Consider the following 25,825-nt stretch of genomic DNA (forward strand, 5'->3'; position numbering starts at 1 on the left):
AGCTTACCAATGAGTGGTTCAGGATAGGTTAGAACCAATAGGAAAAGAGTTACTTGCTTATGTTCTAGTCTCATAACCACTTTTCTCCCCTCAACTGCTCCTCATTGTAAAACTAGAAATATTTAACCCAGGTGTCCCAGGTATTGTAATCTAATGTCCAACAGACTTCCTATGTTTCAATATAAAGGATAGCTTCTCAACAGGTCTTCTTTCATACATAGTCCAAATTTATATTCTTGTCTCTAATCTCCAGATTAGACACTTATGTTGGAAATATCTTTAAAAAATATATTTGGTCATGCCATCCCTTGACTTAAAAACTGTGTTTCCTTTTGGTTACAAGGTCTATTATAACTGACACCACCTCCAACAATATGCTTACTAACTCCGCACCATCCATTGCTCCTAGCTACAATAAATTTCTCTATGTCTCTCTATAAGTTGTTTTATCCATCTGAAGTAGCATTCATTGGAAAATGTGCCAAGGACTGTTCCATACATGGGGGAGTATGACTTGATTCCTTGAAGACCCCACTAAAGTCTAATCATACTTATAAACTTTTGCACAGTGAAGGAAACCATAAACAAAATGAAGAGACAACCTACGGAATGGGAGAAAATGTTTGCTAACAATGCAAGCAACAAGGGCTTAATTTCCCAAATATACAAACAGTTCAATATCAAGAAAACAAACACCCAATAAAAAATGGGCAGAAGACCTAAACAGACATTTCTCCAAAGAAGACATACAGATGGCCAACAGGCACGTGACAAGATGCTCAACACCACTAATTATTAGAGAAATGCAAATAACTACAATGAGGTATCACCTCACACCAGTCACAATGGCCATCATCAAAAAATCTACAAACAATAAATGCTGGAGAGAGTTTGGAGAAAAGGGAACCCTCTTGCACTGTTGGTTAGAATGTAAGTTGGTGCAGCCACTATAGAGAATAGTATGAAGGTTCCTTAAAAAACTAAAAATACACCTACCATATGATCCTGCAATCTCTTGGGTATATATGCAGAAAACCCCTCTAATTTGAAAAGATAATGCACCCCAATGTTCATAGCACTGTTTACAATAGCCAAGACATGCAAATTGGAGTTTTTGGAGCGACCTTTGCAAACCTGTCACTCAGGGTCCTGGAGTGACACGTCCAGTCCATTTTCGAGGTAGAACGCCCCACCTACCCCTGGGTCTAGCTCCCTCTCTCTCTGGCCTGGGCTTTTTCTCTCCTTAGTCCGACCTCCACGCAACCCCTACGGCTGAGGAGAAAATCAGCCCCATCATTGGTCCCTTCTTGAAGGGGTGGAGCCAGGTTGTGCTCTAACCCGCCGCCGCAGGCCCAGCCGCACCGAGGAGAGCAGAGTGGGACCGAAGCTGGTGGCGCCGAGGCTCCGAGGAGGCTGCGGGGCGCGCCACACCCTGGCGGCCAGGCGGTGGCAAAAATGCCGGCCTCTGTTGCGCGGCCCCGCCCGCGCCCGGGGCCGTCCCCGGCCTCGCCCTTACCCCTGCTGCTGCTGCTGCTGGACGTGCTAAGCGGCCGGGTGTGTGGCCGCGTCCCCCCTTCGGTGCCCAGGATCTCGCTTCCTATCTCCGGTAAGGCGCGTGCGCCCTCGCCCTTATTCCTTCGCGCCGCGCCCAGACCCCGCTTGCAGGTACCCGGACCCACTTGCCCTCCCCACCCGGGAAGCCGCACCCGGGCCCCCACAGCTCAGCCCACTGCGTGCCGCGACGCCCAAGCCCCGCCGGGTTGCGGGCGGGACCCCCACTTGGTGCTGCTCCAGCGAGCCGGGCGACTCGGCTACTACGACCAGCCCGGGAGGCTCCCGCGGCCCCTTATTAAGGCAACCGCCCCTCACCGTGCAGACGCAGACCCTGAGGCCCAGGGAGGGGAATGGGGGTTGCCGGAAACCCTCTATTTCGAAGTTTCCTCTCCCTTATTCCGCTCTTCCCTCACATGCACCTGTGTCCGTCACGCCAGCGTGACGCCCATCGTGCCCTCAAACCCATTGGTCTTTCATACTACTCCAAACACCCATCCTTCTGATTACCAGCTCAGCATTTCCATCTGCCCACTTCTCAAATTCATTTGGTTATCATCAGTTCTAACCTCCTCCGAGCCTTTTGCCCCGTTCACAACCCTAATTTCCCTAACTCACTTACCAGTCCTCTCATCTCTGACACCAACTCCCATTTTCCGATCCACCATAACCCTCCTAACTTCCTCAACGTTCCCTACTCCCTCTACCCATTCCCTATATTGAGTAGCTGGGAAACGATTCAATGAGTTGATTTAAAATTCTTTTAAAATGATTTTCAAAGTCTTCAGAAGGAAAAAAGGAGGAGGGAGATGTCCTTTCAAAAGATGTGAAAGAATCCAGGGGATGCCACAAGGTTAAAAGTGGTCATTGGAGTGATTCACACTTTAACGGCTCTTTGTTGAGGCGGGCATGAGTGTAGCTATGAACCTTGTGTTTTTCTCAGTGGGCAGTGAGTGTTAGCACCTTGGGCAGACAGAACCAGTGAAGCCAAGAGTACATCCTGTTGGGAAAAACTCACAACTGGGTAATAGTAATTTAGAGTTTTCTACGTTACTTCTGTCATTTCAGACCAGTGACATATAGGGATGCTGTGAATCCAGAAGACAAAGTTGTGGTCAGAGCCTGGGTTTCAATTTGTGTTGGAGCAATAGCCACAACATGGAGTTGAGGTCGCCAGTCTGGGTTCATATCCAGGAATCCAGAGAGGTCTATATGACAAGGCGAGGCAGAGGCGGGGATATGAAGGGTGGTTGGGTGATCCGGGGCTTATACTAAGCATGGGATAGTAGTCAGGATACAGCACAAACATGAGTATGGGTGTGGGAGGATTGGGTGAGTGGGGCTCCATACATCAGCACATCTAAGAATGCATGGCCATTCTACTAGTCTTGAAGGTAGCTGAGCAGATGAAGCAGGTAGAGCAGAGCTGTATGTGTCAGATGCTTCCGCATATGTTATCTCATTTAATTTTCAACAACCCTGGATGGTGGTGTTTACAGATGAGGAAAATGATGCTCAGAGAGGGCAAGTAACTAATTCAAGATCATACATCAGGTAAGTGAAAGAACCACATTTAAACTTGGGCTGATCTATTTCCAAAGCACATACTCTTCTTGCCCCCTCTACTCTCTTACCTCTTTGGGTAGAATTAGGGTGAGATCAAGGGTGGTGGGAGAGAGAGGAGATGATCTCCTAATGTGATGGTGAAAAGAGTGAGACATTTCCCTTCTAAGTAAAAAGGAGTTACTATTAAGTAGTGATTTAAGAAAAAAGGAAATTTACAGAGAAAAGTACTTGTACCTTTTACAGGTATTTTCAAATTATGTATCATGTTGCTATGAATAGAAATAAATATTAAATAGACTTAATATTTATGCTATTTTAATGAAGTGTTCTATTTTTATAGAAAAAGCATACTTTATTGTGTGCTAAATACTCTGGCCTCATCAGTTATCTTTCCCTGGGGAAATTAAATGGATGGCCTGTCCAGGCTTTGTTTTTGCCCTTAAGGCTGCTAAATAAATGGTACTTGGAAGAAAACAAAAATTGGCCCCTTTGGCTTTGCCCTTGTGGACCCAACCCTTATGAAATGATGGCTGATATCACTCTTCACTTTCACCCTCTCTTCCTGCCAGAGGCTGACTCCTATCTCACCCGGTTCACCATCCCTCAGACATACAATTACTCCGTTCTCCTTGTGGATCCTGCTTCCCATATGCTTTATGTCGGCGCCCGGGACACCATCTTCGCTTTATCCCTGCCCTTTTCAGGGGAGAGACCTCGCAGGGTGAGAGATGAGAGTGGGGAGGACCTCAGATTCTAGAGCATGTGATTAGATCCTTCGTTTTATGGCATATGAAGGGGGGTGTTGTGGTAGGACGGGGAATGTTGGTGAAAAGGAATAAGGGTAGGTCGTCAACCTTATTGTCTCAGCTGAGGGTGATGGGGGTGGGTCATGGTGACTGGGGAGGCTATGAGGGAGGTTCATGATTATGGGGAGGAGGCCACAGTGACCAGGGTTCAGGTGGCAGTGGAATCATTAAAATCACATTACTCTAGGGCAATAACTTTCAAACTTTTTTGACCACCCCTTAGTAAGAAATATATGGTACATTTTGACATAGTACACCAACTATGTACTGAAAGAAAACTTTCTTGAAACAATATCTACTCTCCTATGTGTGATACATTCTGATATATTCTATTTCATTAAAAATAATGTTGGTTGAGATTTCACAATTGATTTCATTACTCATTAATGGGTAGCGACCTCCAGTATGAAAAACAGTGCTCTGTGGTCGGGGGGTTGTCTCTGAAGTTTCCAAATTGATGGAGGTTGTAGAACTGTGTCACCTAGCCTGACTTGGGAGGAATTTGGGTGAGAATCTGAGAGAAATGGTCACTCTTCCTTTCTTAGATTGACTGGATGGTGCCTGAGGCCCACAGACAGAACTGTAGGAAGAAAGGCAAGAAGGAGGTAGGTATAAATCCAGGCCCTGGCCTGAATGTCAGTTGAGGCCTTGGCCCAGCCCTGACTCTGTGTCAGTCCCCTGCAATGCTCCCATCCCAATGGGCCCAGGCAGGGACTCTAACAACATACCCAGACCTGCATATAACTGTCTTAACACTACTTTTCCTTGTACCTGCTGCTTCTGATTCTCTAACCATCTCTGACCCTTAGGAAGAATGTCACAATTTTGTCCAGATTCTCGCCATTGCCAATGCCTCTCACCTCCTCATTTGTGGCACCTTCGCTTTTGATCCGAAGTGCGGGGTTATTGTGAGTGACAGGGGTGGAAGGATGGGAGGGGTCTTCTGTGAGTGACTGTGACAGGGGTCATGCTTAAGGCAACCCTTGTGCATGATAAGCATTGGGGGTGAGGGATGTCCTCATAGGGTAGAGGCTTTGTCCACTGAGGGAGGGTATGAAAGGGAGGGGGAGGGAGGTTGTCGGTAGAAGGTAAGGAATACAAAGTGAAAAGAGGGACGTAGTGGGATGGTGAAGGAAGTGAGGATGCCAGCTGGCCTGTGGGGAAGAACTTCAGAGGCCAGTAGCTCATGTTTTCCTTGTCCTGTGTATGCTTTGTCCGGGGAGCCTGGGTCCATTTCTTAATCAGCACTGTCCATACCTGTTTCTTCCTCCCATGGCATGTGATTGTCTTTTACCACCTTCTCCACCTCCGCTGTCAACCTCATTCTGTGTGGGCTGTGACCCTTTGCTCTCACAGCTTCTGAGGTCACTGTGCATTAATGTAGTACCTGTTGGCCCCATACTCTGGATCTTGCCTTCAAGGTGGGCACTCTGTCAACCATGTTTTCTTCTTGGTCCTGTTCATTGCTGCTAAAGCCCTGGACATCTCCAACCTCACACCCAGGCAGGCTTGGGACATGGATACTCCTGATCACATCTAGGTTGGTCATGACCTCAAAAGTCCCTGGGATTGGTGACATCTTAGGAAGCGTGTTAATGTTTTGACTCATCTCCTTTTCTCATCAGTTATCCAGTAGTCAATTACTGTTCCTCTGGCTGCACACATTTGTGACCAGGCCCTGGGAAGAGTCACATGTCCTTCATATCACTGGACACTTTTTATCCCTTTCTGCTGGGGGTAGGAGGGAGTGCAACAACTCCCTTTCCTGACCCTGATCCTTAATGGTAGATCTTGACTTGATCCTTCTGCAGCCTGCAGTAGTCCTTGCCACATGGATCTAGTCAGTGTGTAGCTCCAAACCTCTTTGTTAAGCATCATCCTTATATTTCTGACTTAAGAATGCTATAATTGTATATGCTTGATTGCCTTAGTCCGTCCCTCTGGGCTCTCCTTGGAGTTAGTTGCGTTTATGTTGAGTTATTTTCATAATGCTGGTGATAGACTCCCTTTTGAGGTGTGAATAGCTCCCTCATCCTGGGAAGGTTTCCCAGTTCAGGGTGGTGTTGAAAATCTCTATATTCCTTCAGGTAACGCTGAGGGCCTAGTTTCCCTACAGTTCTCACAAAGCTCACAGAAGTAGCAGTGGAACTGCCATTGACATATTTGTCCTTTCCTAGTATACGTAGGATCAGGGAGCTCATGGGTGTGAATACCAGAGCCATGGTTTACAGACGATGTGATTACTCCAAGTTAGTTCCCCAGGGCCTTCTATTGTTCTTTGGCTCTCTGAGGTGGGACCCTAATGGTTGTTAGATAAGTATCTAGACAGAAAATGTTCTGGACATACCTGTCAGGAATGGTGTGACTTGGACCCCTATCCATTTTTGAGGAATATCAGCAAATAAGAACGAAGCCAGGGGCCTGTGTACTGCACTCCTATGACTTTTAGCTCTTTTTCTGAACCCTCCTATCCCACAGGCTCATGAAATGAAGGACCATCCTTTGATCAAGTCTTGTTTGTCGGAGAATATAAGGTACAGCTAACAACTGTGTTAACCCTTTAAGCATCCTGAAACTGCTCTCTAGACTTCCTGAATGTTCTTTTCTGCCTTTGTCTTATCCTGCCACCTGGCAATCCCCATCTGCTTGAGCAAGTCCTTGCCTTATCCTTAGTGCTGAACTTCTCATGTCCCAGACGGATGACTTTGAGACTGTGTGTAACAATCTGAGAACTTGGACTAGCTGATCCAGATATAACAACTTGCTCAGAGTTGATTGCTCAGAGAAATGAAGGTTCTCACAAAAGGAAGTTTAAGCATAGGACCTACCAGTTCCAACAATGTGGAGTGTTGCCCTTCAGTGACAGCTCATCAGACATTGGGGGAAAATATTTTAATTTGTTTTTCTGAGGGAGCTCCGGCAGTTAACAGAAAAAATGTTAGACTTATAGCAACAGCAACAACAACAATGAGAAGACTTCCCATTCAATTGAGTGTCTACTCTGTTGCAGGCTTGTTGCTTGATACTTTCACAATGGAGTTTAATTCTTATCACCATATCATGATATTTATTTATTATGATAGTGATGACACATCATGAGAGTATTTATTTCCAATTTACATGAATGAAACAGAAGTTCTGAAAAGTTAGGTAAAAGTCTGAGATATATAGCTGGCTGAGGCACAGCCAAGATTCAAACCCAGGTTCGTCTGGCTGTGCTCTGCTCCCTTGTCCCTCTAGTCCAGCCTGCACCCTAGAAGAAGACCTTAGCTGGCTCCAGTTTCTTGTGACATTTGATTTGTTTCATGTTAACAAGGACCACCTCCCCCTACCCCTCACCCCCAATCTCTCAGGAAAGGTCCTTTATATGCCTTGCACTCTTCTTGGCCAAAGTCAAAGGATGGGTTCTAACCCCACAGCTCAGTGAGAGCTTGCCTACATAGCTCTGGCTTTCAACTTGAGGGACTTGCCTTCACTACAACTCATGCTGATAGGACTGTGCTGACACAATGATATAATGAAGAATCTCAACATTCAGATAATGTGGTGGTGTGGTCGTATCCTTTCAGACCCTAATTAAATGTCACTTTGACCGTACAGTAATCATAACCTATGTAGTTAATCGGCTCCCTTGCTCAAAGGCTATAAACCTAGATAACGTGATGATGCCATTTGGGGAAACTGGAAGAGGACGAGTTTCAACATGTTCAGTTTTTTTTTTTTTTTTTTTTTACCGGTATGCGGGCCTCTCACTTTTGTGGCCTCTCCTGTTGCAGAGTACAGGCTCCGGATGCGCAGGCTCAGCAGCCATGGCTCACGGGCTCAGCCGCTCCGCGGCATGTGGGATCTTCCCGGACCGGGGCACGAACCCGCGTCCCCTGCATTGGCAGGCGGACTCCCAACCACTGCGCCACCAGGGAAGCCCCATGTTCAGTTTTAATAGATCATCTCTGTGAGGAAAGGAAGTCCAGCAGTCAAGTGCAAACATGGACTAGAGTTTGGAAGACATCAGGCTTTAGAGAGTTTGGGGAATGATTTGCATAGAAAGTCTGGGCAGAAATGTGAAAATTAATGAGATCTTTAAAGTATATGTGAAAAAGACTAAGGATACATGGTTAGAGGCTGGAAAGGAGAAGAGAAACAACCAAAGGAGATAGAGAAGCAACAGATAGGAGGAGGGGCTCCAGGAGGGTAGAATTTCAAGAGTCAAGAAGTAGATTATTTCAAGGAGGAGAGTGAATCAAAAGTCTCCAATGGTGCGAAAAGATCAAAGAGAATGAGAACTGAGAAAAGGCTCATCCTTTATAAGTCCTTGGTGAAATGTGATGGAATAGTTTCAGGCATAATTTGTTTTCTAGGAATAACAGGTGATCCATGTTTGGTTAGAAGAAGTAGTAGTTTGGGATAAAGAGGCAATGGTGAGCCATTTTTGTCATTCTGTGGCTCAAACATTTATTAAGTCAGTGACTAATAGTCTAGGAATATTAATCTGGGGTGGGTATAGAGAGTAAATTGGGGGCAAGGCGAAGCAGTGTGGAGAAAGGGAGGCGATAAGACAGGCCACAGCAGCAGGTAATAACCCCATGTTCAGAGTGCCCAAATATCTTGGTAATCTCTCACTGAACTGTCATCTTTCTCCTCTGGCTACAATGTGCCCACCACCACACAGGGCAGATGATTATGTTTCTGTGGGGTCCTCCATTCTGGAAGATTCTTGACCCAGTATTCCCTTTGAGGGGACATCAGATCACATCTCATTTTAACAGGTCTTCTTCAAGGCTCTCTCAGTAAAATGAAACCCTGTTTGCCAACTACAGGAAATAAGTGAGCAGTCAGAATGGGCCAGTGGTACACTTATGCTCAGGGGACGTAGATCTATGTTGGTTCTCCAATTACCATCACAGCAATAAGGCTCCAGCAACACCATATGTCTATCCTAGTTTGTGAACTAGAGATATCATGCCTGGTACTTCATGTCATAACTGATTCCTAACTGGCCATAGTTAACTTCCCTGTCAGTCCAGGTTGAAATCATCTGTGATTTTCATTTTTAGATGTTATCTTGAAGCCTCTCTTAGTGCTGGATGCTCAGCTAAGGTCATGTCTGGCTGGCTCTGTGGAACTCTTACACCTCTTGCCCACCCCCGCACCCCAGGTTAGTCCCTCTGGAGTCCCTGGATGAGGAAGACACTTACCAAATTCTCAGATTCTGACCTCAGCTTCAGTTCTTCACTGACTTTGTAGATTCCCTTCTCTCCTTCTGTGTATCCTTGACTCTGGTTCAGTCTTTTATTCGTGGAGTGGGATTAGGTGAGGGATGGCCCTTCTCTCTAGACCCCTGGGCTTCGGATGGTCCTATATCAGCCTGTACTTTTCTTTACCCTTCCTAAGTTCTCCAGCCCTCAGGAGGCCTGCTTTCTTCCCTGGTCCTCCTTATCCTGTAGCACGTTCTCCAACCAGTTGCAAAGCTGGCGGTTCAGCAGCATTTCAGAGGAAAGGTCTACCTGTCAGCCTCTTGGTGTCTTCTAGTGCCATCCTAGGTGTTCCTTCATCAGAGCATGTGGGTGTTGGGAACTAGGGGAATTGAGGGAAGAGGAATAAACTGATGAAAAGAGGGATGGCAGAGGTAGGAAATGCAGGAATGAGTGGTGGAATCAGGAATAGCAGAATGGGAATATGGGGATGGTAGTGGGGGAATGGGAGATGAATGGGAATTGGGTTTTTTCTTCATCTGACCATCTTTGTAATTCTCACCATGGACTTCCCCATGACCTCTAAACCAATTGCCCCCTTCTGGTCTGTAGGATGTGTCCAGTTTCCAGCAGGTTGAAAGACCTGAGAGTGGCCGGGGGAAATGTCCTTTTGAGCCAGCTCAGCGGTCAGCAGCTGTAATGGCTGGTGAGTGGGGAGAGATAAGCACCTGTGACTTCTTGCTGTAATTGCCTCCTTCCCCGCCCTGCTGTTGGAATTTCTGTGTCCTTTCTTTACTTTCATCAGAATGTCTATTATTCCCACATCTCTTTCTGGCCTTTCCTATTCTTCCCAGAGTGCTTGTGTTCTCCTGCTTTTACCCACAGAGTATCATTTCTCTTGCTTTTCTCTAGAGAATATGTCACTGTTCACAGTAGACTGTGAACATTTCCTCTGTTAACCTCATCTCTGTTAGTCATTTTTTCCTGTTTTTAAGAGGAATCTACTACAATGCATATTATAATAAATTTGAAAAAAGTATAAAGAAGAACATAAGAAATCTTTTAGAACAGCATAGTCCAAAAGAACTTTGTGTGATGATGGAATTGTTCTGTATCTTCAATGTCTAATATGGTAGCCACTGGTTACATGTGGCTGTTGAGCCCTTGAAATGTGACTGGTGTGACTGAAGGGGAGAATATTAAATTTCATGTAATTTTAATTTAAATATAAATAGCCATTCATACCTAGTGACTACCATATTAGCACAGTTTTAGAGTATTCCTACTCTGAAAACCACTGCTAGTATTTTAGGATATTTCCTTCTAGCCTTTTTAATGTGTGTGTCCACATGCATATATACTCATGCACATATATTTGGCTGGCCACTCCTTTGTTGCTCAGAAAAATCAGTAATGACTCTTAAAGAAATTCCTTCTGTTACTTCCTTCAAACAAACTATATATACATATAGAGTTGCTCCAGTGTTCAATGGTTCTATCACAGACTATGCCTAAATCTTTTCTGGAGAATGATTGACTAATTCTTTGGTAGCCACAAAGTGAACTGTTTGTGTGCCACATAGCCTGTATTTTAGGTTAGACTACTCCACATGCACTCTCCAAATTCAGTGAGAACCCAACGATTTTTCTCATGAGAGTATAAAACAAGCAGGTGAACAGAAATTTTATGAGTGTGTGTTTTATGAAACTTCTAAATGTCATGCTACAGGGATATAATTTTGAATATTTGTCATGTGACTTTATATCATAGGCATTTCTATATAATTAAAAAATTCTTTGTGAGGAAAAATTTTAATGACATTATGCTACTCAACCTGTGAGCATACCATAATTTAATTAAAGAATTCCAAATTATTTATGTAAATTTATTTTCAGGTTTATTTAGTTCACTTCAAAGTTTTTGCTATGGTCTCTAATACTGTAATGAACATTTTTGCACATAAATTTTTATCCTCATTTTAGGTTGTCTTCTTAGACTCCTGGAAATGGATGACTATATTAAAGGATGTGAATATTTTACAGCTCATTATCTGTTGCTAATTGAGTTTTTAGAAAGGGTATACCAATTTACACCCTAAATCAGCAGTAGATGAGTGTTTTTTCACATAAATTTCACCACACTGTTTTGTTGTCATTAAACATTTTTGTGTGTGTGTGTGTGCTGATTCAAGGCTAAAAATAGCACCTTTAAAAAATATTTATTTATTTGGCTGTGTCAGGTCTTACTTGTGACATGCAGGCTCTTCGTTGTGGCTGCAGGCTTCACTCTACTTGTGAGGCACAGGCTCTAGAGTGCATGGACTCAGTAGTTGCAGCGCGCGGGCTTAGTTGCCCCGTGGCATGTGGGATCTTAGTTCCCCGACCAGGGATCGAACCCGCTTCCTCTACATTGGAAGGCAGATTCTTAACCACTGGATCACCAGGGAAGTCCCAGCACCTTGTTTTAATTTGTATTTTTTTGAATATTAGTGAAGTTGAACATTTTTCATGTTTTAGTACTTATTTTTATTTCTGCTTTGGTCAATCCTCTGCTTATGTTCTTGGGCCAATTATCAGGTAGGATATTAGTATTCCAATCTACACCTTTTCCTTTGTGATTATATTTTTAAAGCTAAATCCTTCTTCAGTTAGAGAGCAGATAAAATTTTCCTTCTTAAAATTTTTTTTCTGAAACATTTTAACTCTGATTTATTTGAAACTTATTTTGAGAAACGGCATGAGAAGGGAATCAAAATTGATTTTTCCCAACTAACTATTCAGTTGACTTAGCATCATTTATCACACTGTTTTTTTCTTCCTTCATTAAAGTTGCTACGAACCTTATTATAAAATATTGGACAATATAAATTTTAATTTAAATATTGCACAATATTTTATGAAAAACAAAAATTGGGATATAAGATCTAAACTTAAACTTTGTTGTTGTTGTTATGGACCATTTTTAAAGTCTTTATTGAATTCGTTACAGTATTAATTTCAGTTTTATGCTTTGGCCTTTTGGCCACGAGGCATGTGGGATCCTAGCTCCCCGACCAGGGATCGAACCGCACCCCCTGCATTGGAAGACAAAGCCTCAACCACTGGACGCTAAACTCTTTTCTTATGCATGACTTTATTTGTAGGAAAAGTCTTAAAAGCTGCACAAATTAAATCACTCTTGGGCTTCCCTGGTGGCACAGTGGTCAAGAATCTGCCTGCCAATGCAGGGGACGTGGGTTTGAGCCCTGGTCCGGGAAGATCCCACATGCTGCGGAGCAACTAAGCCTGTGCGCCACAACTACTGAGCCCTAGAGCCCACAAGCCACAACTGCTGAAGCCTGTGCACTTAGAGCCTGTGCTCCTCAACAAGAGAAGCCACCACAATGAGAAGCCCGCACACCACAACGAAGAGTAGCCCTCGCTTGCCGCAACTAGAGGAATCTCGCACACAGCAACGAAGACCCAATGCAGCCAAAAATAAATATAAATAAAATAAATAAATTTATATATTAAAAAGTCACTCTTATTCAGTTAATGATTTAACTTTTCTGAAACGTAATGAAATAACAAAAGTTTTTGAAAATGAACATAAAGTATATATCTAGTAAATACGATATTTGAGTTGTCATTTTTATCATTCATCTACAGTTGAAGTCAGTGAGACCTTGTTTATACGCATACATATTTGAATAAAAGTTTAGTCAATAGTTTATTTTTCTTAGCTTTATATCAAGCATCTTTGGCAAAACGCTGAACCAGTCGTTAAGATCATTCAGAAAGATTTCACGGGTTTAGCAGTTATGAATGTCTCTTGATTCTACATAATTGTTTATCAACAAAATGACTTCTCAATTGCAACAATCTGAAATAATTAAAATACTTTGTTTCAAGCAGTATCTTTAAGTACATTTAACCATCTGTGTGTAATTTCTCTGTGTTCTCTCAGCAAGTGGAACACAGCATGTAGTTTAAGAATACAAATTTCATAGATAAGATAATTGTATAACAACATTTTCAAACAGGTTAAGTCTTTTTTTCCCCCAGGTAATGAAATTTAGTGTTGCCTTTCAGCTGATAATTGATGGAGGTGTCAGAAATCACTTTCTAACAGTTTAGAATGGCTAGCTCAAGACATAGAACCCCCATGGCTTTTTCTGTCTAAGATCCAAGTCATAGTCAATATCAATATTATAAGTTTTCCTCTGAAGTTCTTTATAGGGCTATAATTTAAATTTTTTCTTGGTCTGACATAATGCCAATATTTAGTTGGAATTTTTTTTGCGGTACACGGGCCTTTCACTGTTGTGGCCTCTCCCGTTGTGGAGCACAGGCTCCGGATGCGCAGGTTCAGCGGCCATGGCTCACGGGCCTAGCTGCTCCGTGGCATGTGGGATCTTCCCGGACCGGGGCACGAACCCGTGTCGCCTGCATTGGCAGGCGGACTCTCAACCACTGCGCCACCAGGGACGCCCTAGTTGGAACTTTTAATGTTGATCCATTGTGTTCTACTGGCCCTTGTTTTGAAAATAGCAGTATAGAAGATAGTGGCAATGTTATTTAAGAATTAGAACCAAAATTCCCAGTTAGGAGCTATACAAATGTCCTTAAGGATAATAGACATATTTTGAAAGAAAAGAGCTTTTAGTAATGAAAATATTAGAATATAATGGCAGGAGTATTTCTTATTTTAAATTATAAAAATTGCAATGTGCATTGTGGAAAATTGAGAAAATATAGAAATGTATAAAGAAGAAAGTGAAAAGTTTATTGTAATTCAGTCATCATCAGGTAACCACTATTATTATTTCGGAGTATTTTCTCATACTGTGTGTGTGTGTGTGTGTGTGTGCGCGCGCGCGCGCACATGTGTGCATATTTATAATAAATTGGAATTGTCATGCATGTTTCACTTATTGTATACTGAACATTTTCTCATCATAGAATTTGTTTAATTATTCAAAACTTGATTTTTAGTGATTGTATACTTTTTCATCGTATGAATGTAGCACACTTATTTAATTATTCCCATATAATTATACATTCAGATTTTAAAATAAATTATTGCTTTTATAAATAATGCTGCATAAGGAATCCTTTTACATAAATTTTAATGTAAATCCTTTACATGAATCTAATTAATTGCATGAGTCAATCCAAAAAGTAGGATTGCTGGGCCAAAGGATATAAAAGATTTTTATAGTACTTGATGGGTTTGGCCAAATTTCTCTCCAGTGAGTCCTACCAGCAGTGATGAGAGGGCCTGTTTCATTACAGCCAGTTAGCCCCCAAAATATAGTTAATAAACGTAAAACAGTGACTTTCTCCAGAGTCCAATTTGATGTTTTTGATTTACATTTCTATTAGTGAGGTCGAACAGCTTTTCATGTGTTTATTGGCACTTGTATTTCTTTAGGAAAAGGTCTCAGATATCTTGTCTTCAAATTTGACATTTATCTGTACTCCACTGAGATAAAATTAACAAAAGTGATCTCAGTGTCTCTATTTGCGCTATTCCAATTCGGAAAAATGCAAATATTTTGACAGTAACGTTCACATTAGCCTAAGAACATCCGCAATTCCTTCTCAGTCTTCTTTGCAGCATCTTTGTTTTCTGCTCATCCTTTAAATGTTCCTTAGACTTCCACCTAAGATCCTCTTCTCTTGCATTCTTTGTAATTGTGATCTCAGCCAGCTCCATGGATTCTGTTTGCACTGCATTCTGATGTCTCCCAAATCTGACGCCTTCCAGATCTGCCAAAACTAGCCCCATGGATTCTGTTTCTACCAGATTCTGATGCCTCCCATACATTATCTGGAGCTACAGACCACATATCCAGCTGCCTTCCAGACATACATCTCCACTTACATGTCCCACAGGAATCTCAAAGTCAGCATGTCCCAAACTGAGCTTATCATCTTCACTCACCTCCCCCAAACCTTCTCCTCGACCCGTGTCCCCTTCTCTGAGTGCATAGTGCCATTACCCACCAAGGTACCCAAGTTAGAGGCAGTGATTTGTCATCTCTGGTCCTCCGTATCACATTCAATAGTAAATAGGGCTCTTATAAAGAAGAGCAGAAGAAGGGAGCTTTTGCTTTCTCTTTGGGAACCCGTCTTGTGTTTTTCTTGTCTCCTTTTGGTCTCATTGCATCTTGTGATTACTGCATCTGCTAAGGAGCCCTGTATGTGCACTGGGTGCTGCCAGCATTTTACGGTCAAGCTTATCTCTTAAATCCGTGAGTGTGTACCCCAAGACAGCATTCACACATCGAAACAAGACAGTTATAAATCCTATGTGCCAGGAGAGGAAAAGGTAGAGTAAACACTGCATCTCCAGTGATCTGTAATTATGTCCTGATAATAGGCTGTTTAAAAAAAAAAGAAAAAAAAGGTATCTAGCTGGCATAAACCTTAGATAAGGAAATAGAGAATATTAGGTCAGGAGCTGTCTATCCTGCAAAGCTCTGACCATGAGAAGAAAAGAGAGTGGAAGAAGGCAGGCTAGGGCATGTTAAAAACCCTCTTTTTAAAGATAATGAGTGATAATTCCTATTATAAACCTTCTTTAAAAGTGAGCATTTTGATACCAGAGTGAAAATTTGAACCCCTTCAGGGTGTAGTGAAATATTCACTGCCATGGCTTATATCCTAGTCTGTCAGTGTTGGGTTGCTAACATATCTGGGAGGTCTATGTTCACAGGCTTTACATCTGAGCAAGTAGAGATCTATTTCTGCACATAATTGTCATTTTTCTTTGGCTGTGATTCTTCATCTTTGTGGCTTTCAACCTTGTTTTTCCTCGTATTTCCAAAATGACAGTATCTTAATTTTGGGGGTTATAAAAGTAAAAGGTGCTAACTACAAAAAATGTTCAGTGAATACAGAAAAGTAGAGAGGAGAAAATAAAAATCACTTGTAATTTCATTAGAAACAAACATCAGTAACACTGTCCAGTTGTAGCTCCTTCAATCTTTCCTGTGCCTACAGACATATATACATATTTTTTAAAAATAGGGTTGAATTATACCATGTGTTTTTTTCTAACCACCTTGTTCACTAAACTCAACACCGTGGGCATCGCTCTCTTTGGCATATCATCTTTTGCCAATAGCAGATGTATGTTTTCATGTTTGCTAGCTTGATCTAGTCAGTAATAACTTGCCAAACAACCGCACATACAGGGATATTTTATTGTATGAACAGTGCAACAGAATATTTGAAATTGACTGTTCTGGAAAATTCAGGGCATGTGGTGATCTTGTGTCCTCCTGTGTCCTCCTGCCCTCGTAATTGTGATGGCTGTCGTTCCTTTTCCTCTGTGTGTGTGTGTGTGAAGATTGTGTTGTAAGCCCCTTAGTACTCATGGAACACCTGAAGCCCTGCTACTCCCTCCCAAAGTGTCTGATCCCTCCTGCTATCCCTTTGTGACCCTCGGCTCTCTCCGCTGAGTGAGTGTGCTCTTCAGCAATCCTAGGCTCCAGAGTTGCTGACTGCCCCCATTTAACCCCTTAGAACGTTTTGGGACTTCACCTCCATCCACCACTGGGTCCTTGCATTGTTGTCTGTGGTCCTTCACCGTTTCCAGAATATTTATGAGTGTTCTCCCTCAAACACATCAAGTCATGCTTCCAAAATATTCATAACTGTCTCTTCCACCACATCTCCCCCATTCTCAGGGTATCCATGACACAGCTTCTGTCAATAGTTTCAGTTTTAGAGTGTTTTGTGTATAATGCTTTTAGGAAAATTTTTATTCCAATTCTGGCTTCTGTGCCATGTTTTTCCCCCTGGAACTACTGAGGATTGGCTTATTTGCTGCTCCATTAGCTGCCAGAAACTTTGCCCCAAATCTGATTTTCTCCCTCATGAAATACTCTGGAAGGGAATGGGATGCCATTTTATAGTTGCGGCCCCCCTACCTTATGGCAACAAATCGAGCATATGGCCCCCTGAGGTTCCTAACACATATTGAATGCCAGCCGGGTAATTGCCTAAGATCATACTACTAATAAGTATTCAAAGTTCAAACCCAAGCTTTCCTGACTCCAAAGTGCTTGGATTCTTTTCACAAACTCGAGTGATAGTATAGTCTTCCCTCCCACCCAGTAAGGAAGGGGGTTTCTAATTCTTCACTATTGCCCTCAGAGGGCTCCTGACCCTTTTCTTGCTTTGCATTAAGTGTTTTTAAGTGTTAGTGGTTATCATTTCAATGCCTGAGACATGCAGCTTCACAGGAGCATCTATGAGCCCAGGACGTAGTGCTTCCCTCAAGGCGGCCCTGCCCTCTGCTGCCTCCCTCAGTGCACATGACCCCGCGGCTCTTGCTGGGGTTTCTGGGCACCAGCCTCCAGCACTCCAGCCTCGCTTGCTTCTCCAGCCTCTCTGACTCTTCTGAGTCAGTGCTCTTCTGAGTTGCCTTCAAATGATGGTGCCCCAGTGCTCTCTCTCGCTTTCCTTTTCTCCCTGGCTTTCACATTCCTGTGGTAACTTAAGCATGACTCCTAGGTTGCCTGACTCTGGCCCTATTGTCCACACCCTTCTGTTCGATTGCCTTCCAGCGACTCCAACCAGATGTCCCAAAGGTGCGTCAACCTTAGTGGGTCCAACAACTGAACTCACCTCCTCTCCAGCCACCTTCTTTATGAGCCTTATGTCATTTCTTTGCTTGGTTCATAATATCATAATCTACTATTATCCATCTTATAAGCGAAAACCTTAGAGACATTATTTTACTCCATTCTTTCACATCTCGTATTCAACTGATATTCAAATCTTGTTAATGGGCTCTACCTCAGGAATATCTCCCAAATCCAGCCCCTTTCTTTCCTCTACCAGTGCCTTAGTCCTTCTTTGTTCTTGCCAGGACTGTGTGAAGGCATAACTAGCATTTTCTTCCTAAAAAACAAAACTAATTACGTCATGCCTCCTCAAGAAAATCTCTGCAGTTTTGCCCTCACCTTTAGGATAAAGTCCACATTTTCCTGGCATGGAAGAGCAGATTCATCACAATTGGGCGCCTATCTCTGCACCTCTAGCTCATCTCTGCTCACTTGCCCAGCAGCCCCTGTGCCCCGCTGGAGCTCCAGCCATGGGGAGTGCCCCACATCCCTGAACATGGCTCCCCTCTTCCCCACTTGCCTGTCTTCCCCCCGAAGTCCTTCTACCTGGCAAATTGCTCATTCTTCAGAGCCAGCTCAGATGTGACCTCTGAGTTGCTGCTCCCCCAGTTAGATGTGGCTGGGTCCTCCTCTGTGCTCCTACACACATCTGTGAGTCCACGCCTCTTGGTATCTGATTACGTTTGTCTTCTGGACTCAAATGGGAATTCTTGGGGGGGACAGTGATGTGCTTAGCACCCAGCGCAGTGCCTCTTACGTAGTAGGTGGTGAAGGAGTGCTTCTCTGTTCTTCTCTGTTCTCTCCAGAGTCCCTGTGATACTCAAGACTCCACCGGGGGTTTGTGACCTTCTTGTTCCCTGAGTCATTGTCTCCACTCATGTCTGAGCCCTTGGCAGTGTTGCTCAGAGTGGCTATAGTTCTTTCACATTCAGCCCACAGAACTGCACCTCCCTTCCTTCCCAGAATGCCTCTGATTTCTCTCTTTTCCAATCCCCACCATTCCTATAGCACCTCTGCACCTCCACTGAACCAGGAGGAAGGATCTGATTCCTCGTTGTTTCCTCTGGCTGGCTGTGAAATATCCAGAAATCCCCTAGGTTGGTGTTTCTCAAAGTGAGGTCTTGAATCACCCACATCAGAGTAACTCTGACTGCTTGTTTGAAACGTAGTTCTTGGGCCAACTCCCAACCCTACTGAGTGAGAATTGCTGGGCCCGAGGCCCAGGAATCTGCATTTTGATCAATTCCCTAAATGATGCTAGTATACCCTAAAGTTGAGCCTTGTTCCAGGGCAGTATACACCCCCTAATACTCAGAAAGAACAGTAGTTCCCTCAGACATTTACCGTAGTGGGAGAACTTAAGTAAGATGGGAACATGCTGCAAAGCAAACCTCTTCCTGGAAAGTTACCACGTAATTATAGGGTAGAAGAGTCCTTAAAAATGACAACAGCAAGAAACAGACCAACAAAAAAAATCTTGCTTTCCACAGGGATAGCTTCTATTCTTCCTTCATATACATGAACATTCCAGCAGTTTTTCCTTAACACCGGTTTCCGTTACTGCCCCGGAGCACTTTATTTCTGTTTATTTTAAGTGAGGTAACGCATGTCGTGCTTAGCATTGCCTGGCACTTAATGTGTGCTCAGCCCCTGAGGGTTCTTGCCCCTGCTTTGCTCCCTGCTCTGCCTGTGACCCTTTCTGAAAGCTTCCTCAGTGAGTCTGACAGTCCACCTCCTCCCTGTCACCCTGCAGGGGGCATCCTCTACGCTGCCACTGTGAAAAACTACCTGGGGACGGAGCCGATTATCTCCAGGGCTGTGGGTCGTGCTGAGGACTGGATTCGGACAGAGATCTTGCCATCCTGGCTTAACGGTGGGGAGAGGGCAGAGGGGGGGTGGTGCTGCTCTGGGGACAGAGTAGGTGGAGGCTGGGTGGCCCCAGGCTATATCTGTGGGATCTGAGGCCACGGGTCTCCCCAGCCCCAGCCTTTGTTGCAGCAGTGGCCTTGAGCCCAGCCGAGTGGGGGGATGAAGCCGGAGACGATGAAATCTACTTCTTCTTTACGGAGATTTCCCGAGCTTTTGATTCATACGAACACGTTAAGGTCCCCAGGGTGGCCCGTGTGTGTGCGGTAAGACCCTGATCCCAGCTGTCTGTCTTGTTTTCTGCTCTACCTGTCCTCCTGTCTTTTCCTCTGGTCTCTGTCTTTGTATTTCTCCTCTTTCTTCTTTTTTGATGGGCAGTGACTACTTTTCTGGGAGCTTGAGGAATGTGGCGAAAGGGCTCTGGCCTCTTTTACCCACTTATTATCCCGTGTGACACTGTAGTGTAGAGGTTAAAGGCAGGAACTGTTGACAGACCTGGGTTCAAGTCCCTGCTACACTGCTTACTGCCTGTGTGACTCTGGCAGTGTCGATTTGAGGGCTAAACGAGGTAACTTATGTAAAGCATGTAGTGCAGAACTTTATAAGTGCACAATAAACACAATAAACATCATTGTTGTGATCCTGCCCACCCCATACCTCATTGTCCTTCTCAGTTACTCTGTATCTCTGTCCTTGCATTTCTATGCATCTGTCTCCCTATCTGTCTGTGTCTGGGGGAAACTTGTATTGGTCTCCACAGTCCTCCTCTAATGTTGGTCTTCTAAAGAGAACTTCCTATGTACTTGTCACCCCAGGGGGACCTTGGGGGCCGGAAGACCCTCCAGCAGAGGTGGACGACCTTTCTGAAGGCTGACCTTCTGTGTCCAGGGCCTGAGCATGGCCGGGCCTCCAGTGTCCTGCAGGACATGGTCATTCTTCGACCTGAGCATGGAGCGGGGACGCCCATCTTTTATGGCATCTTTTCCTCCCAGTGGTGAGGGGGTCCTGATGTGGAGAGTTACAGGGTGGGAGATACCTGGGGTTGGTGCAGGTCAGTGCGGTCTCCTCCAGTGGGGGTGGACTCTCTGTGGAGCCCTGCTCCTTCTGCCATGAAGCAGGCTGCATAGCTCCCTGTGCATTTCTCATGGGTCATCTCATTTGACAGGGGATGAGTTGCTTCCCCTAGTTCCCTCTAAATATCCAGCTCCAACCTGTGACTCTTCCAGGGAAGGGGCTGCCATCTCTGCTGTCTGTTCCTTCCGACCACAAGACATTCGGACAGTGCTGAATGGTCCCTTCAGAGAGCTTAAACATGACTGCAACAGGGGACTGCCTGTCATGGACAATGATGTACCCCAGCCCAGACCTGGAGAGGTGAGGGGGCTGGGGCAGTTCTTCACCTCACGCCTGAATTGCCCCATTAGGACAAGAGCCCAACTAAGCATCACAGACACTTCCTGGCCCCTGGGAAGCTTTGTCACTCATCCTGTGTTTCCTTTAGTGCATCACCAACAACATGAAGCTCCAACAGTTTGGCTCGTCACTCTTCCTTCCTGACCGTGTGCTCACCTTCATCCGGGACCACCCACTCATGGACAAGCCAGTGTTTCCAGCTGATGGCCACCCCCTGCTGGTCACTACAGATACAACCTACCTCAGAGTCGTGGCCCACAGGGTGCCCAGCCTCTCAGGGAAAGAGTATGATGTGCTCTATCTGGGGACAGGTATGTTTAATAGCCAAGCAAGTTGCCCATCCAGTGCACACAGGTTGTCGCCATAGAGAGGGTCCCATGCATACAGGTGTCAGAGTCCCAGGCACAGGTACAGTTATGTTATTATGTCTTGCCCCTTGCTTGCTTCCTAGAGGATGGACACCTCCACCGAGCAGTGCAAATTGGAGCCCAGCTCAGTGTTCTTGAGGATCTGGCCTTATTCCCAGAGCCACAGCCAGTTGAGAATATGAAATTGTATCAAGTGAGTTGTAGATTTTGGCGAGTCTGGTGGGGAGATATCTGAGTCCAGAGCCAATCTGTGACATTGAAGTCTGGGAGATCCAGCGTGTTTCTCTTCCTCACTCCCTTTCTGTAGAGCTGGCTCCTGGTTGGCTCCCATACTGAGGTGACACAAGTGAACACAACCAACTGTGGCCGTCTACAGAGCTGCTCAGAGTGCATTCTGGCCCGAGACCCTGTCTGTGCCTGGAGCGTTCGGCTAGCTGCGTGTGTGGCCCACACTGGAGAGCATGAAGGGTGAGGGTGGTGGCACTGGTTCCTTGCCTGATGTCCCCAGGCTCTGGCCTATCCATATGTCTGTGTCTGTTTCTCATGGGTTAATGCTGCCCTCTCTCTCTCTCTCTCTCTCTCTCTCTCTCTTTCTCTCTCTCTGTGTTTCTTAGTGTCACTTGTGTGTCCATCTGTCAGTCCATACTAACCATCTCTCTGTCCTCATCAATGTCCCTGCCTCCCTGCTGGACCTGCCCTGACTGTGTGGTTGATTTCCATGTTGCCATATGCTTCTCAGTTTTCATTTTCTTTTTTTTTTGGCCGCACCACGCGGCATGTGGGATCTTAGTTCCCCGACCAGGGATCAAACCCGCACCCCCTGCATTGGAAGCGTGGAGTCTTAACCACTGGACTGCCAGGGAAGTCCCTCAGTTTTCATTTTGCAAGTGCTCTTAGAAGTGTTTTCACAGTTGACAACTCCCCTCCTTCCTTCCTTGAAAAACTCTATCCTGTTGCCTTCTATGACTCTGCATTCTCCTGGTTTTTCTCCCTAACTCACTCTCCAGTCTGTCTCCCTTACTGGTTCCTTTTCCATCCAGCTTCTGAATGTTGATATTCCTCAGGGTTCAGTCCTTCTCTTTACACTTTCATGCACTCTCTAGGTGATTTCATTCTTATTGTATTCAGTACCAACTGAGTGCTGGTGACAACCACAGATGTATCTTTAGCTGAGGTGTTTTGTGAAACAGAAAGTCATCTCACTGACCCTCACAGAATTTTGATTAGCTTTGATAGAAAAGAAGTTTTCTCTTTCTCTTAACAGAGAAATTTTTTTTTTTTTTTTTGCGGTACGTGGGCCTCTCACTGTTGTGTCCTCTCCCTTTGCGGAGCACAGGCTCCGGACGCGCAGGCCCAGCGGCCATGGCTCATCGGCCCAGCCGCTCCGCGGCATGTGGGATCCTCCCAGACCGGGGCACGAACCCGTGTCCCCTGCATCGGCAGGCAGACCCTCAACCACTGCGCCACCAGGGAAGCCCCCCAGAGAAATTTTTTAACGGAGATTTCCAGAGAAATTTTGTGGTTGTGGACCACCAGCTATACTTCTTGGAAGGTTCCTGTGTTTCTTTCAAAGTACCCCACCAAACATCTTTCTGACAGACCTAGTGCAAATTTAATTCTCTGTAGTCTGCTAGAAATATTTGTAGAATTTGGCATGTCATGAGTATAAGAGGTATTGGGGAAAAATTTAGTGATGAAGAGAATGTTGACTGATAATTCTAGAGGTGACTTATGAGATGATGGGAGGTGCAATTGGTGAGTGAATGTTCAGTACGGAGGAGGGTAGAGGGGGTGTTGACACTGGATTTATCAAGTATTCTCTTCTTTATAGGCTGGTTCAAGACATAGAGTCAGCGGATGTCTCTTCTTTGTGTCCTAAGGAGCCTGGAGGTCTGTATGGTTTAGGGAACGTGGGTAGAGTGGATGTAAAGGGCCTAGAAAGTCATGTTTTTGGACCTAGTTTAAAACTTGTATCCTGGAAGTTATGACAGCCTTACTCTCTTTGGGAATCCCCTTTTCAGCTTGGTGCGCTATGGCCCCTTCTCATTTCTCGTGTCACCCCACATTTCTCTCTAATACCTCCAACCTACAGCCTCACCACCTTTTGTGCTTTTGCTGTCTCTGCAGAACACCCAGTGGTGTTTGAAGTTCCTGTGGCTACAGCTGCACATGTGGTCTTACCATGTTCCCCGAGCTCAGCCTGGGCATCCTGTGTGTGGCACCAGCCCAGCGGAGTGACTGCACTCACCCCCCGGCGGGATGGGCTAGAAGTGGTGATATCCCCAGGGGCCATGGGTGCTTATGCCTGTGAATGTCAGGAAGGTGGGGCAGCTCGTGTGGTAGCTGCTTACAGCTTGGTCTGGGGCAGCCAGCGGGGCGCTCCAAGCCGGGCTCACGTAGTGGGGGCTGGACTGGCAGGCTTCTTCCTGGGAGTTTTTGCAGCATCCCTGGCTCTCCTTCTGATTGGTCGGCGTCAGCAGCGACAACGACAGAGGGAACTTCTGGCTAGAGACAAGGTGGGCTTGGACCTGGGAGTCCTGCCATCTGGGACCACAAGCTACAGCCAGGACCCTCCCTCTCCCTCTCCTGAAGATGAGCGGCTGCCCCTGGCCCTGGCCAAGAGGGGCAGTGGCTTTGGTGGCTTCCCTCCACCCTTTCTGCTTGATCCCTGCCCGAGCCCACCCCACATTCGGTTAACTGGGGCTCCTCTAGCCACGTGTGATGAAACCTCCATCTAGGGCTGGGCAAATAACCACGAGTGCATGAGTGACCACTGGATGGAATGACCATTGGAACGCTGGGGCTCGATGGTCGTGGAAGATCGTCGTGGCCTCTGAGTTTTCTTTGGCTTTGGAATGATCACTTCAAATTCCCTGTCTGCCTTTCCTGGGCCTGGATGGGCTCAGGGCCAGGGCTTTGCCTGATTCCCATAAGAGATCAGAATTGCTCTTGCAGTGAATCAGGACTTTTCCTGCCCCTGCCCTCTCAACCCCTATGACCCCTTCAGCCCACTATCTTGGGCCCATTAGTTTGGGGCTAGGCCCCAGGACATCGCTGTGACTTTGCTTTCCGTTTGGGCCCTGGCCAGAAGGAGGAGCCGTGGAAGTTCTAGGGGGCTAATGTGCACTGACTCCTTTTGCCGGTTCTCCCAGTTTATCTGATTCTCTGTGGAGAGTGCATGATTCCCAAACTGCAACATGCAATCTCTGCCCTGAGATCTACCCCATCCTAGTTTTCCTTCTTCCATGAAAGAGCAGGTGTAAATACACGGATGTTCATAGGTGACCTGGACACATGTGCATGGATGACTAGGCCGATGCTCTGGTGTATTCATGGGAGGTTGAGAGGGTCAGGTTGGAATGAGGGCAATACCTACAGGACTTTAGACCCTGTAGCCAGTGAGGGAATGGCTCTCCTTTCTAAAAGGAGAAAACCACTTCCCTGTCTCCATCACCTCTCACAGCCCTTCTGTTGAGTAGAGAAAAACTCCCAAAGTGACCTTCTGGGTGGGAAAGGCAATGGTACATCTGACCACATCTTTCTCTTTGTTTTTGCCTCCTGGCTGCCACCACTGCCATGCACAGCTGCTCTTTCTCTGGCTAGAGCCCTTTCCTTGGCTTCTATTAAAACTTCACAACATTCTAAATATCAGGGGATGAAAAAAGTGGAACAATCATGGGAAATACAAGCCGCACAAAGATAGGTTTATATCAGTGACTTTATGACTTTACTCAGGTTGATACCCTTGCTCTAAAGCAGGAGTTCACCTGGGGTCCATGGCCTCCCTGAAATCGCATGCAAGATGCTGTCTGTATATGTGTGTCTGTATTTTTCTGGTGGTGGTGGGGCTTGGTTTGTGACTCTCATTAGATTCTCAAGCCTTAACAAAGTTAAAGGACCACTGCCCCAAGGTCACCACATGTTGGCCAAGCTGAGGTGGTAACAGGCAGGGGCGGCTCTTCCTGCCCTTTGGCCACCCCTGGACTGGCAGCCACTGGATACCTTCTTGTTGCTCCATTTCCTGGAAGGTGGGCTCTGTGCATATTTGAAGACACTGTCAGCTCTCACCAAATTTAAAGACCTCTTCCTGCTTCACAACTCTCAGATGCTCTAGGCTTCTCCTGCTCAGCTCCTGTCTTGGCCTGTGAACGTGCCTCATTCATCCCTGCTGAGGGACTCCCTTGAGCTCCAGTGAATGGTCCAGCCTTTCCCAGTTGAAGTTTTCAGCTCTACTTGCCTTGGCAGCAGCCTGTGAACTACTCAAGAGTCCCCTTGGGTTTTGAATTATCAATGGTTTTGCCATTAATAAGTGTATGTTCCTCAGCAAGTAATCTAACCTTGGAACTATGGTTTACTCATCTGTAAAGTGGAGATGATAGTACCTACCTCAGGGTTGCTGCAAGGATTAAATGAGAGAACATGTAAACAATAAAGCACTCTCTATG

The 25,825-nt window shown here is 45.3% G+C and overlaps 1 protein-coding gene across 2 annotated transcripts; it reads left to right on the forward strand.

Moving 5' to 3' along the window:
• Window positions 1-1,398: 1,398 nt before the first annotated feature.
• Window positions 1,399-25,807, forward strand: SEMA4F (ssemaphorin 4F). Of its 2 annotated transcripts, XM_027099104.1 has the most exons (14): window positions 1,399-1,606; window positions 3,687-3,838; window positions 4,469-4,528; window positions 4,733-4,831; window positions 9,728-9,821; window positions 19,487-19,606; window positions 19,714-19,865; window positions 20,415-20,593; window positions 20,826-20,973; window positions 21,101-21,323; window positions 21,464-21,573; window positions 21,688-21,848; window positions 23,212-23,270; window positions 23,508-25,807. In XM_027099104.1, the coding sequence occupies exons 1-14, from the start codon at window positions 1,456-1,458 to the stop codon at window positions 24,116-24,118; spliced, it is 2,319 nt and encodes a 772-aa protein (XP_026954905.1). In that variant the 5' UTR covers window positions 1,399-1,455; the 3' UTR covers window positions 24,119-25,807. The 2 variants fall into 2 exon arrangements, with proteins under 2 accessions (XP_026954905.1, XP_026954906.1); XM_027099105.1 differs by lacking the exon at window positions 4,733-4,831.
• The last annotated feature ends 18 nt before the right edge of the window (window positions 25,808-25,825 follow it).

The sequence above is a fragment of the Aethalodelphis obliquidens genome, unplaced genomic scaffold, assembly GCF_003676395.1.
Source record: "Aethalodelphis obliquidens isolate GAN/ISIS:26980383/991018 unplaced genomic scaffold, ASM367639v1 scaffold128, whole genome shotgun sequence".
In the NCBI taxonomy this organism is placed as follows: Eukaryota; Metazoa; Chordata; class Mammalia; order Artiodactyla; family Delphinidae; genus Aethalodelphis; species Aethalodelphis obliquidens.